This window comes from Brassica napus, chromosome C6 (genome assembly GCF_020379485.1).
Source record: "Brassica napus cultivar Da-Ae chromosome C6, Da-Ae, whole genome shotgun sequence".
Classification (NCBI taxonomy): domain Eukaryota; kingdom Viridiplantae; phylum Streptophyta; class Magnoliopsida; order Brassicales; family Brassicaceae; genus Brassica; species Brassica napus.
The window spans coordinates 29,389,727-29,404,130 of NC_063449.1; the positions used below are offsets into that span (position 1 = coordinate 29,389,727).

The 14,404-nt window shown below is 32.4% G+C and overlaps 2 protein-coding genes and 1 pseudogene across 2 annotated transcripts; all 3 read left to right on the forward strand.

Annotated features, from left to right (window-relative positions):
* Positions 1-320: 320 nt before the first annotated feature.
* LOC106432728 (photosystem I chlorophyll a/b-binding protein 2, chloroplastic) lies at positions 321-1,859 on the forward strand. Its single transcript, XM_013873565.3, has 4 exons — positions 321-608; positions 810-997; positions 1,100-1,614; positions 1,702-1,859. Exons 1-4 carry the CDS (start codon positions 559-561, stop codon positions 1,717-1,719), a joined length of 771 nt encoding a protein of 256 aa, XP_013729019.1. The 5' UTR covers positions 321-558; the 3' UTR covers positions 1,720-1,859.
* A 238-nt stretch (positions 1,860-2,097) lies between these two features.
* Positions 2,098-10,178, forward strand: LOC106432727 (annotated as a pseudogene).
* A 1,769-nt stretch (positions 10,179-11,947) lies between these two features.
* Positions 11,948-12,613, forward strand: LOC106432708 (photosystem I chlorophyll a/b-binding protein 2, chloroplastic-like). The gene is made up of 3 exons (XM_048759813.1): positions 11,948-11,977; positions 12,072-12,476; positions 12,568-12,613. The coding sequence occupies exons 1-3, from the start codon at positions 11,948-11,950 to the stop codon at positions 12,583-12,585; spliced, it is 453 nt and encodes a 150-aa protein (XP_048615770.1). The 3' UTR covers positions 12,586-12,613.
* The last annotated feature ends 1,791 nt before the right edge of the window (positions 12,614-14,404 follow it).

Consider the following 14,404-nt stretch of genomic DNA (forward strand, 5'->3'; position numbering starts at 1 on the left):
TATGGATCAATATAGTCAAGATTTCGTCGATTACAAGTTAGCAAACAAAAATATTTAGTCAATAACACAAGGATATTAAGTGTAGTCATTGATGTCTTGTCTTTCTCGCAAACGTCACATGGTACCACTTCATGTATTTTTGTCCTTGGACCATGGTACCACTACACCTTTAACTTCATTAGAAAAATGCATTGAACTTGTAGATGGTACATGTACTAAAAATGTAACAATCATAGCTTGTTTCTTGACGGCCCATATCTTTCTCTGAAAACATGGAAAACAAATATTTAACTTAGGCTTTTCTATTCTTTTTCTGGCCCAATCCTTTGAGATACTAGTTGATAGTTTTATTTTGTGCAGCTATTGTGAAATAGAGAATCTAAAATATGGCGGACGAAGGTGCCACGTTCCACTAGTTGGCCAATGAGAAAACATAGTGCGTTATCCATAGAGATAAGCAGAATCTAGTTCTGTCATATAACATCACTCCATCGTTTCTTTTATTTTTCCTAACACTACCACTTTGAGTCTTGAAGAAGGTCAACAACTTCGAGAATAATGGCTTCTCTTTGTGCTTCTTCTGCCATCGCCGCTATTTCTTCTCCAGGGTAAGCTCGTCTTCTTCTCTCCTCTCTGATCAGTTAACATCAAATATTTGGTATATAGGTAAGAAGGCTAGAATAGTGATCCATTTATGTAATGTAATGATTTATATTAGTCACGTCGTTTTTTTACTATCTGAATGTGTGTGTGTGAAATGCTAAAAGGTATGGTCAAAACTTTATATTAATTGTATGATATATGTGCAGTTTCTTGGGAGGGAAGAAACTGAGGCTGAACAAGAAGTTGAATGTTCCAACTGTTTCTAGGTCCGGTACGTCGGTGCGCGCTGTCGCAGCGGATCCAGATAGACCAATTTGGTTCCCTGGAAGCACACCTCCAGAGTGGCTTGACGGTAGCCTCCCTGGTGACTTCGGGTTTGATCCTCTTGGTCTTTGTGAGTGTTATTTATTTCTCCCATAGTATATGCTTTTAACCTATTTTACAGAATGATTTATATTATTTTAACAATTGTCTGACTAACCCGTACACATGTCAGCATCTGACCCGGATAGTCTAAAGTGGAACGCACAAGCAGAGCTAGTCCACTGCCGGTGGGCAATGCTCGGCGCCGCCGGGATTTTTATCCCGGAGTTTCTAACCAAGATAGGAATCCTCAACACGCCGTCGTGGTACACGGCGGGAGAGCAAGAGTATTTCACCGACAAAACCACACTCTTCGTCGTTGAGCTCATCTTAATAGGATGGGCCGAGGGACGTAGATGGGCTGATATCATTAAGCCAGGTAGTGTCAACACTGACCCAATCTTCCCAAACAACAAACTGACGGGGACAGACGTTGGATACCCGGGTGGGTTATGGTTTGACCCGTTGGGTTGGGGATCCGGTAGCCCGGCTAAAATCAAGGAGCTGAGGACTAAGGAGATAAAAAATGGAAGGTTGGCTATGTTGGCAGTGATGGGTGCATGGTTCCAACACATATACACTGGGAATGGTCCTATTGATAACCTTTTTGCACATCTTGCTGATCCTGGCCACGCCACTATCTTCGCTGTAAGTGTGATCCAAATCAATCTTTAGTTTTGAATGCTCCGGATCATTTGTTTTGACTAGCTATTTTTTGTGTGTTTTTCTTTACAGGCTTTCACACCCAAGTGAGACGTCAAAAACGTCGAAAAAGGATGGGCTTGTGTGATCATGTTTGTACAAATATTGTTTTTGAACTTAAAACTATTATGTACTTATATAAACTGTGGTCGAATGCAAATTAGAGTAACACTGCTCTTTTCTTGACTAAATGCGCATATCTTTCTTTTACATTGTCATTCCGGGTCAATGAGAGTGAATATCATCATTTTTTTTGCTCGTTTACGTTTAGTTATCTATCATGTTGAACGAGTTTGAGCAAACAAAGTTGAACCAGTTTGGTTCATGTTAGTTTACTTTGAGTTCCATCTCAATCATGTTGTTACTCTTTATAAACGAGCGATTAAAAGCTATGAATTTCATCGTACTGAATAAAATTAGATATTTTACCAACTGAGTTCGTGCGGCTAACTAAATATTAAGGCAAAGCGTATATTTATATATGTAAAAGATAACTCATAATTTTTTTTGTGGTTGACTAATTATATGTTTGTTAAAGTAGTTTAAGTGTAATGATAACATTTATTCAATGCTCATACACAAATTTGATTAACACAAACAAGATATTTATTATATAAAATGAGAGGTAGTCAAGACAATTATTTTTATCTTCTTCTTTTTTTTTAATAGAAAATATTAAAAAATTATTAAAAATTAAACTGGTTTAAAAATTAGATAAAAATATATAAATAAATATGATTTTTTTAAGATTTACACTATTTACCAAACAATTAATTTTTCATATTCAGACATGTTTTAAGATATAATGAATTGAAAACAAATTTCAACAACCAAACTATATCGATTCAGATTTTTTGGCATAAAATCTGTTATTATCCAAATCAAATTTAAGTTAAAAGTCAGGATAAATGTTTTTATTGGTTACAAAATTCACAAAATTAGTTAAAAGATAAACAAAATTTTTACTTAAATAATATGACAGTTACAATTTTGCTTTTTCGGAATATCTATAATTATCCATATTATCTCTAGGTAACTATTTTATACCCCTATAAAAGCTTTGTTTCCTTTCATATTTCTTCATTCAAAAACCATTCTTCTAAGTAAATATGGTTTATCTAAGATTTCTTTTATGTTTACTTTTCGTAAGTAGTGTCTATGCCACAATCGTTTCTCATGATGGCCGAGCCATTACCATTGATGGTCACCGCCGAGTTCTCCTTTCTGGTTCTATCCATTATCCTCGAAGCACTCCTGAGGTATTTAAGTAAACAATATGTGTGGTCTTAGTCTTTTATGTTTGCTACTAATCATATTTTTTTTTTGGTTAATATGTTTAGATGTGGCAGGATCTTATAAAAAAAGGTAAAGAAGGAGGTCTTGATGCTATCGAAACATATGTCTTCTGGAATGCGCATGAGCCTACTCGCCGTCAATATGATTTTTCTGGAAAATTAGATCTTATTCGATTCCTGAAAACTATTCAAGATGAAGGATTGTATGGTGTTCTTCGCATAGGACCATATGCATGTGCTGAGTGGAATTACGGGTAATATACTAAAATGGATTTAGCTAGTCTCTTTAAGTGCAATATATACCAGTTTAATACATTTTGATAATAAGTTATCTTCTTGTATGGTGATAGTACGGTTTTCCATATAATGTTTTGGTTGATAAATGGTCCAATGAATTGATTTTATTAATTAGTATACCAAAACTTATGTATCATGAATGTCAGAACTAGTCTTTAATTATAGTAGTCTTTAATTATAGTATATAAATTATCATAATGAGTCGGCTTCTTGTATGATGATATTACTGTTTCTCATGAAATATTTTTGACCTGCAAATTTTTTAATTATTTTAAATAGAGGATTCCCAGTGTGGCTGCACAACATGCCTGGAATGGTGTTCAGAACTACAAATAAAGCATTTATGGTAGTCTTACCCGATGATCAATATTCATTTTTTATCATAAATGTAGTGTTATTTTTAATTAAATTTTATATGAATGATCTATGTATAGGATGAGATGCAAAACTTCACAACTATGATAGTAGACATGGTCAAGAAAGAAAAATTATTTGCATCACAAGGAGGTCCAATTATTCTTGCTCAGGTAATCGATTTAATCTTTTAAATACATTATGTGGTGTTTCGTAATGTTATATACAATTCTTAACAATATTTATCTTTTTTGTTTTATTAATCTTGCAGATAGAAAATGAGTATGGAAATGTAATGGGACCCTATGGAGAATCGGGTAAATCATACATTAAGTGGTGTGCAAACATGGCTCAGTCTCTTGATGTTGGTGTTCCATGGATAATGTGTCAACAAAATGATGCTCCTCAACCTATGGTAATAAGATCAGTCTAGTCATAATTAATATTTATCTAATATATTCAAAGGTTAACTATTTTAAATCGTTTTTTTATAGTTGAATACATGTAATGGCTTTTATTGTGACAATTTTGTACCAAACAATCCCAACACTCCTAAGATGTGGACTGAGAATTGGACCGGATGGTTAGTTTTATTTGCTATTTTTTATTATTTTGTAAATATTTTATCATAATATATATATTTTGTCTTCGATTTGTTTAGGTTTAAGCAATGGGGTGGTAAAAATCCCCATAGAACAACCGAAGATGTTGCATTTTCTGTTGCAAGATTCTTCCAAAGAGGAGGAACTTTTAATAATTATTATATGGTACAATATAATACTGTAAATTTAATTTATTTATTAAAATAAGCTCACAGAAAATCGACATTAACTAGAAAGAGTAATTGAAATGTTTTTATTATTGTAGTACCATGGAGGCACCAACTTTGACAGAACCGCAGGTGGTCCATACATCACAACCTCATATGATTATGATGCTCCCCTTGACGAATATGGTAAATTTAAAGTATATTCATATTTAAAAGTATTTTATAAGTTTCTATTTTTACTAACATGGGAAAACCTATTAGGTAATTTGAATCAACCAAAGTACGGACATTTGAAACAAATTCATGATGTTCTTCACTCTATGGAGAGAATTCTCACATACGGAAACATCTCCACAATTGACTTTGGAAACTCTGCATCGGTGATATTCTTGTTATTTTTTATCAATATTATACATGTTATTCTTGAACTAATTACTTATCATGAAAATATTACATAGGCAACTATTTATAAAACCGAAGAAGGATCAAGCTGCTTTTTTGGAAATGGAAATGAAACTTCAGATGCAACAATTAGTTTCCAAGGAGAATCTTATGTTGTCCCGGCTTGGTCTGTTACCATTTTACCGGATTGCAAAAATGAGGCTTATAACACCGCCAAGGTTCTTTATTTTACATTTTCTTTTGTGGATTTTAAAATTTCATACTAACAATTATTATTCATTCAAAGTTGTAACCAAAATTTTTTTTTTTGTTTGTTTTATATTTTCAGATTACCACTCAGACTTCAATGATGGTTAAGAAACCAAATGAAGCTGAGGATACCCCTTCAACTCTGAAATGGTCATGGAGACCAGAGAACATGGACAACTTCCTTTTGAAAGGAAAAGTGGAATCTACACAGACACAACTATTTGATCAGAAAGTAGAAACCAATGACCAAAGTGATTATCTATGGTACATGACTACCGTTAAGTTTAAGAAACGAGATCCAATTTCGGGTAAAATCATGTCTCTTCGCATCAACAGCACTGCTCATGTCCTTCACGCTTTTGTCAATGGAAAACATATTGGTAAGTAACTCAAATATATGTTTTACAAATCTCAATAACACCAATTTACCAAAAAGTCTTTGATTTATATTTTTAGGTAATCAGCATGCTGAGAATGGAAAATTTAACTATGTATTTGAGAAAGATGTGAAGTTTAAGTCTGGTCGTAATGTCATTGCTCTTCTTAGCATAATTGTGGGACTTGCGGTAAGTTCCTAGATATTATTTTATCTTGTATTTCTTTTAAATTTTAATAATCTTTTTTTTTTAATTTTTACTGAAAAATAAAATCTTGTCAATTATGGTGCTTTTTTTTATAGAACTATGGTGCTTTCTTTGAAAGTAAGCCGGCTGGAATCACTGGACCCATTTTTATTACCGGAAGAAATGGTGATGAAACTATTGTTAAGGACTTGTCTGCTCATAAATGGAGCTATAAAACCGGTTTAAATGGGTTTGAGAACCAACTCTTTAGAACATAATCAATGTCTAAATGGTCAGTTGAAGGTGTACCGTTTAACCGAACCATGACTTGGTATAAGGTAAAGAGATGTTATTATCTATAAGATAACAAACCAAATACTTGTTGATTTAATTATTACATCTTGCCTTTCAAGCTACATTCAAGGCTCCCTTGGGAAATGATCCAGTTGTTGTCGATCTTATGGGACTTGGAAAAGGTACAGCCTGGGTCAATGGAAACAACATTGGACGTTATTAGTCCGCATTCATTTCAAGCGAAAATGGTTGTGATGCAAAATGTAATTATAAAGGGGCTTATCATGCTGAAAAATGTCTAACCAATTGTGGAGAACCCACACAAAGATGGTACATTTTCCACATCTTATTAGATTCTAGAATCATATATTTTAATGTTAAAATCTGAGAAATATTTACTGGGATTTTTTTGCTTTGTTCTTTTCTTGAACAGGTACCATGTTCCTCGTTCTTTTTTGAATGCAGAAGAAGATAACACACTAGTTTTGTTTGAGGAAATGGGAGGAAACCCATCGCTTGTAAGTTTCCAAACAACTAGAGTGGGAAGTGTATGTGCAAACGTCTACGAGAAAAAAATTATTGAGCTTTCATGCGATAGAAAACCTATTTCTGCCATCAAATTTGCATCATTTGGTAACCCAGATGGCAATTGTGGATCTTTTGAAAAAGGAACTTGTGAATCAAGTAAAAACACGGTTGAGATTCTCACACAAGAATGCGTTGGAAAAGAGAAGTGTTCCATTGATGTTTCTACGGAAAAGTTTGGAGCACCAGATTGCAGTGGTGCTACTAGAAGGCTCGCCGTCGAAGCTATCTGCTAAATGTTATTCTAGATTTATATATTTTTTATCATATTTTCAAACTATGCTATATTAATTCCAGAAGATTTAAGTATTTTTAATATTTATTGGTGTTTGTTTTATTCAATAAAAGAACACATTCTTATATACATTTTGCACAGTCATCTTCTTTTCCCAAAACAATCATGGTCATTTCTTCTCCACCATCCTCACTCTCTCTCTAGAAAATTAAAAAATTGTTCCCTTCAATATTTATTGTTTTTCTATTTAATATATAACACAGACTAAATTGCGGTACCTCAGTTGGTAAATAGCTAATTTTAGTTTATTAAGATACACGAGTTTAAATCTTATTGTGACATTTTTTGTATTAAATATAATCTTGAGCGTACAACCTATCACACAAAATGATAGAGAAAAGAAATATCAAATTTGAAAGCATAAAAGAATGTTTTAGTTTAAGGAAAAAGTAGAAGACTATATCTTAAATAGTATATTACACTCTCCATAAATAGTATAGTGTATGTGACAGCATCAAAGAAGAATGTGCATATCCATGTCAAATACAGAGGATGTGGGGGAAGTGATCCTCGAATGTGAATAAGAAAAGAGGAGGAAAGTGAGGGGGTTTGTGCTTTCACGGTGGTGTATATGACTGTGAGTTTCTGAGACCAAGGGAAAACGCATGAAGAACTTCAAGCCTCGTTCGTATGAGAAAAATTAAAAACCCCTCTGTTTTGGCTACAAACAAGAAGAACCAGAGATATATCATATATTTATATATATAAAGTTGGTTTTTTCCCTTTTTATGACATGTGGAAGGGGGGTTTGTTGACATATGTCCTCATATTTTTTTTAAATCCTTCTTCATTTAAATTATTGCAATTTGCTCCATCAATTTCTAATTATGTACTATCTAATATTTCTCATATTTATTGGTCCCAAGAAATAAATAAAAGAATATAAATATATTTTAAATATTTAATTTATTCACAATTCAAAATAGCATAAACTTTCACCATTTTATTATTTACTAATTTTTATTATTTCATTTACAAATTATATATTTATTTCACTATTAATATCATAAGATAATCAAACTAAGAATAAGAAACTAGAGCATCAACGCAAATAACCAAAAAAGCGGGACAAAGAAAGAATAATAATCGAAAGGCCAAAGCCACCAAGAAGCAGGAAGATATATGACTAAAGCACTGAAATCACAACCAGTAGCTAAAAGGTAAGAAACACCTCACAAACTAAACAAGAACATACAAGACGGCCATGCAAGTGCAAAACCACAAAGCTCTGGATAGAAGAGACCATAGCTCCAAGAGACTAACTCCGCACACCTATACCAAGAGAAATATAGAAAGAAAAGAAACAACTTGAGAGAGGGAGAATGAAAGACAACCACTGAGAAATCAGAGACTAAACTTGAGACCAGAAATAACCTTCCAAGCCCACATAGCATACACGAACGAAAACATTATCCAAACCTGAAGTGGCAAACATGGTGAAAGAGAGAGCCACCAGATATGTGATGAAAGCTGCAAAGAGATGCGAGAATAGAGAGGGAAAGGGAGACGAAACGAAATCAACAAACTATGGAGCCGTCCTCGAGATATAAAAGAGAGCATATAAATCAGAACACCAAAAAATAGATCTTGAAAACCAAGACAAACAGAGACACTATTGACGGTAAGCCAACAACGATGAATACAACATCAAAGACGGTAGGAACCAAAGAGACGTAGTTCCAAACATCAGCTGAAATCTAAGGAAGAAGAGGACTTGTCAATATTGACTGGAACATCCTACAATGCCGTGAGAATCAACCAAACAACTGAAAACTCATAAACCTGATCTACAACAAATACCATATAATCTCACATGTGAAGAATGCAAGGAAGAACAAGAGAAAGAGGTGAATCTTTTTCCGGTGATGGTGAGAACTATCGCACACCAGAAAGGTAACGAAATACATAGACGGTGACAGCTCAAGGTCAAAATATGGAGAGAGGGCAAAAAAACATAGTTATAATTTTCAAAAAAATAAAATAAAATACAATTTTGACGCTGAAACCGTTAATCTTATAATCAACAAATGCGTAGATACAAAGTTATTAAAATTCAATATTCTTTTACGTTAGAGGCTCACTTCACTACTAACAAGTAGTATACACACAAAAACAAATTATTCAAAAAAACAAACACAAAATATATTAATATATCACCTACTACTATAAAACACACTAAAAATACCAAGTAATGCTCTTAACAGATAAAAACGACAACAAAATTACATTATCCAAAAAATTATGCTCTTCGCAATAATAAAACAATATTCTGCGCTACATTCCCTAGTTTTACATAAACTTACTTTGTGTAAGTTGTGTGAATAACTAAGGATCACATTTAACTTTTTACGGATATTAAATATTAACTAGACCTTCGCGGATATGAATTTTCAGTTTTTAATTACTACTACTACGGACCAATAAATGTTTGTTGAAGACATCATAACCATTCTTACGTGGCCCTATGATCTAATCAATTTTAGTATGATAGACATGTGCATTGTGAAAAGGACACTAGTCAAATCATGGTCATATCTACATAAGTCATATGTTCAAAGATTTGTCACGAACTTGTCAACAAATTCAACCGTGGTATTCGTATGAATATTTATAATTTTTTTTAATGTTCATATATCCCATCTATTTTATTTTTTCAATATAAGTACCTATCGATCGAGTCATACTATGTGTACTGAAATAACACTTTCTTATATTTTGTCATCGTTTACAACAGTTACTTCTTCTCAACTTTTATGAGTTAATTGAAAAAGAAAACTACGCGGGATGGTCATGGCTTGTTTTTAATAAGAATTCTTTAAAAAGAGCTAGAAAATTCCTGAAGAGAAAGATGACAAAACCAAGACGAACAGAGACAGTATTGACGGTAAGCCAACAACGATGAATACAACATCAAAGACGGTAGGAACCAAAGAGACGTAGTTCCAAACATCAGCTGAAATCTAAGGAAAAAGAGAACTTGTCAATATTGACTAGAACATCCTACAATGCCGTGAGAATCAACCAAACAACTGAAAACTCATAAACCTGATCTACAACAAATGCCATATAATCTCACATGTGAAGAAGGCAAGGAAGAACAAGAGAAAGAGGTGAATCTTTTTCCGGTGATGGTGAGAACTATCGCACACCAGAAAGGTAACGAAATACATAGACGGTGACAGCTCAAGGTCAAAATATGGAGAGAGGGCAAAAAAACATAGTTATAATTTTCAAAAAAATAAAATAAAATACAATTTTGACGCTGAAACCGTTAATCTTATAATCAACAAATGCGTAGATACAAAGTTATTGAAATTCAATATTCTTTTACGTTAGAGGCTCACTTCACTACTAACAAGTACTATACACACAAAAACAAATTATTCAAAAAAACAAACACAAAATATATTAATAAATCACCTACTACTATAAAACACACTAAAAATACCAAGTAATGCTCTTAACAAATAAAAACGACAACAAAATTACATTATCCAAAAAATCATGCTCTTCGCAATAATAAAACAATATTCTGCGCGAAGCGCGGACATTCCCTAGTTTTACATAAACTTACTTTGTGTAAGTTGTGTGAATAACTAAGGACCACATTTAACTTTTTACGGATATTAAATATTAACTAGACCCTCAGCGCGGATATGAATTTTCAGTTTTTAATTATTTATTTTATTAAATGATGTATTTGTAATATTCGTTCATATTATATTCATTACGAATGTGTGATATCATATTAAAAATATTAAAAAATGAGTATAGAGTTAATTAGATAATTTTAAAAACAGAAATTTTTCTTCCGTGTGCGATATCATATAAATAATGATCCGCCCAGTTAACAAAAATCATGATTATTTTATGTGTAATTTTTTTTATTTTGACCATTTCCTTAAAACTATATTAAATTTTACATATTTTAATTAGAATATTTTTAATATCTTTACCTTTTTATTTGAAATGCAACTCAATATTTTTTTAACAATTATAACAAAATATTTAAAAAATATTTTGAGAATTTGTTTGAAAAATATGAAAATTACATTTTAAATTAAAATTGTCGTAAAATATGATAAGTTTTGATGTAAACGAAAACTCAAATTATGTCAAAATAATGATATTCAATGATAATAACAATTTGAATTGATTATTTTTTTTAAAAAATACATTTACAAAAATATTGTTTGGAAGAAAATTCATTTATCTTTCAAATATAAAATGAAAATATTATAATTAAATAATAAAAAATATAAATAAAAACCATAAATTTAGCAAATGACAACTAAGTTATATTATGCTAAAATTTTCTTTCTAACAATTTATCAAATGACAAATGAGTTATGAGCAAATAATACCATATAATTTTTAAAAACATAGTCATTCTTAAATATTTTTTGAATAAATAATTATTTTTAAATTTAATCAACTGAAAATAATATCCGTACAATTGTGTAAGTCAAATTCTAGTTTTATTGATGCATGCTATATATTAGTGCTGCATGTTTTAGGTAACATTTTAATGATGCACGTTTTTAAAAATCTCCATTATTAAAATTATGCACGTAAGGATAACTCATGAGTTTTTTTGGTTGATTAAATAACATTATGTCCAAATTTATTTAAGGATATTTCATTAAGGTAACTGAAAAAGACAAACAATAAAATAGGAAGTTTAAATTCAGTTAAGCATATTTCATTAATGTAACTGAAAAGACAAATAATAAATTAGGCAGTTTTATTCGTTTTAGTATATTTCATAAATGCAACTGAAAAAGACAATAAAAAAAGAGTTTAATTAATGAAGTAAGAACATTTTCAAATGGGTACTTCTGTTTTAATAATATAGATTAAATTTTATTTTTTCTTTGCAGTTTTCACAAGTTTCATACAAGGATATTATGGTATTATTACATAAAATAAATGGTATATGCTATCAATTTAGATTATTTATATAGAAAGTGAATTATATTTTTTTTGAAATATGATATAATTTCCCCCAAAATATTCAACCCTTCTTCCTCCCCCATTTTCTTTGACGAACACGGAACGAAGCTCGCCGCCGCCCTCAGAGAGTTTTTTTTCCAATGAAGGTGATTCAGGCGAACAGTGAGCTTTGGAAGGGACTGAAACACTTTCGTCTTCAGTCCTTTGTTTGCCGCTTCAATCTATGGTGGATGACATTGACTTGAACCGCCTTGTGATCCGGAGGATTAATTGTTACCAACGGCGAAACACTAGATACATAAGCATAGAGGATGACGATAGGTTTGGTTTAGTTTAGATTTGTAAAGGGGTTTCAAGGTCCTCGATCGAGGTGGGCAAACAAAGTTGAACCAGTTTGGTTCATATTAGTTTACTTTGAGTTCCAGCTCCATCATGCTGTTTCTCTTTATAAACAAGCAATTAAAAGCTATGAATTACATCTCCAATGGTTCTGGTTTGACCCAATCTTCCCAAACAACAAACCGACGGGGACATACGTTGGATACCCGGGTGAGTTTTGGTTTGACCCGTTGGATTGGGGATCTGATAGCCCGACTAAGATCAAGGAGCTGAGGACTAAGGAGATAAAGAATGGAAGGTTGGCTATGTTGGAAGTGATGGGTGCTTGGTTCCAACACATATACACTGGGACTTGTCCTATTGATAAACTTTTTGCACATCTTGCTGATCCTGGCCACACCACTATCTTCGCTGTAAGTGTGATCCAAATCAATCTTTAGTTTTGCAAGCTCCGGATCATTTGTTTTGACTAGCTATTTTTTGTGTGTGTGTGTTTTTTTACAGGCTTTCACACCCAAGTGAGACGTCAAAAACGTCAAAAAAGGATGGGGTTTGTGTGATCATGTTTGTAAAAATATCTTTTTGAATTTAAAACTATGATGTATTTATGTAAACTGTGGTCGAATGCAAATTAGAGTTCATCGTAACACTCTTGTTTTCTTGACTAAATGCGCATATATTTCTTTTACATTGCCATTCCGGGTCAATGAGAGTGAATATCATCAATTTTTTGCTCGTTTACGTTTAGTTATCTATCATGTTGAACCAGTCTGGGCAAACAAAGGTGAACCAGTTTGGTTCATGTTAGTTTACTTTGAGTTTCATCTCAATCATGGTGTTGCTCTTTATAAACAAGCGATTAAAAGCTATGAATTCCATCTCACTGAATAAAATTAGATATTTTACCAACCGAGTCCGTGCGACTAACTGAATATTAAGGCAAAGCATATATTTATATATGTAAAAGATAACTCATAAAAAAAATTTGTGGTTGACTAATTATATGTTAGTTAAAGTAGTTTAAGTGTAATGATAACATTTATTCAATACTCATACACAAATTTGATTAACACAAACAAGATATTTATTATATAAAAAGAGACGTAGTCAAGACAATTATTTTTATCTTCTTTGTCAAAAATAGAAAGTATTAAAAAAATTGTTAAAAAATTAAACTGGTTAAAAATTAGATAAAAATATATAAATAAATATGATTTTTTTTGAGATTTACACTATTTACAAAACAATTAATTTTTCATATTCAGACATGTTTTTATTGAAGTTAAACTTGATTTTGGGCTATGCTTAATTATGGACCAATAAACTCTTATTGGACTAAACCCAAAATTAAGCTTAAATTCTAGAATCTTTCTAGAATTATCATCACCTCCTCAAATAGAAAAATATCTAGATATTGTAGTAGAAAAATCTAGAGAATAAAAAAAAATCTAGGAAGTAAGGAGGTTGTAATAGAACCATCTAGATAGTTTTAACAGAGTTTAGGAGGCTATAAATACCTCTTCATCCTCTCATTTGTAAAAATACAAGAAGTTGAACAAGTAAAGTATAAGAAAGTTTTCTTGAAGAAAGAGTGTTCTACTCAAAGTTCTCTAAATCTCTTTGAGAGTTCTTCCATATTATTCTTCATACTTGGAAGTTTTCTTGTTTCTTTCGGGTTCTCGGGTATTACGATCTTGGGCTAGTGCTAAGCACTATCAAGGGTGGTTTCTTTACATGGTATCAGAGCCAAGCTAATCTTGTGCTCATCAAGATCGGTTTTTAAAGAGAGCTCGGGTCTATTCTAAGTATGGAATCAACGGGTCGTGTTGTTGGATTGGGAATGGAAATCCTAAACCAATCTAACTACCGGTTATGGAAGTCATGCATGGAGTCATACCTGGTGAGTGAGGACTTATGGGATGTCGTCGGTGGTAACAACACAACACCACCAAGGGGAAATGCTGCAACCCCGAAAGCGACAAAGGAGTGGACACGGAAGAATGCCAAGGCAGAGTTTGCTTTGAAAAGGTCCATATCTTCAAGCATATTTGAGCATGTCTCAAGGTGTACTTCCGCTAGTTCCATTTGGCAAGCTTTAGATCAATTGTTCAACAAGAAGAATGAGGCTAAACTATAATTATTAGAGAATGAGCTTGCGAATGCGAAGCAGGGGGAGTCTTCAATCTCGGAGTTTTTTATCAAGGTAAAGAACCTATGCTCTGAGATTAATACTCTAAATCCGGAGGAGTCAATTTCTGAAGCACGGTTGAAGCGGTCTATCATTCGAGGTCTACGGCCTGAATATACACCGTTTGTGACTTCGGTTCAAGGATGGGCTACA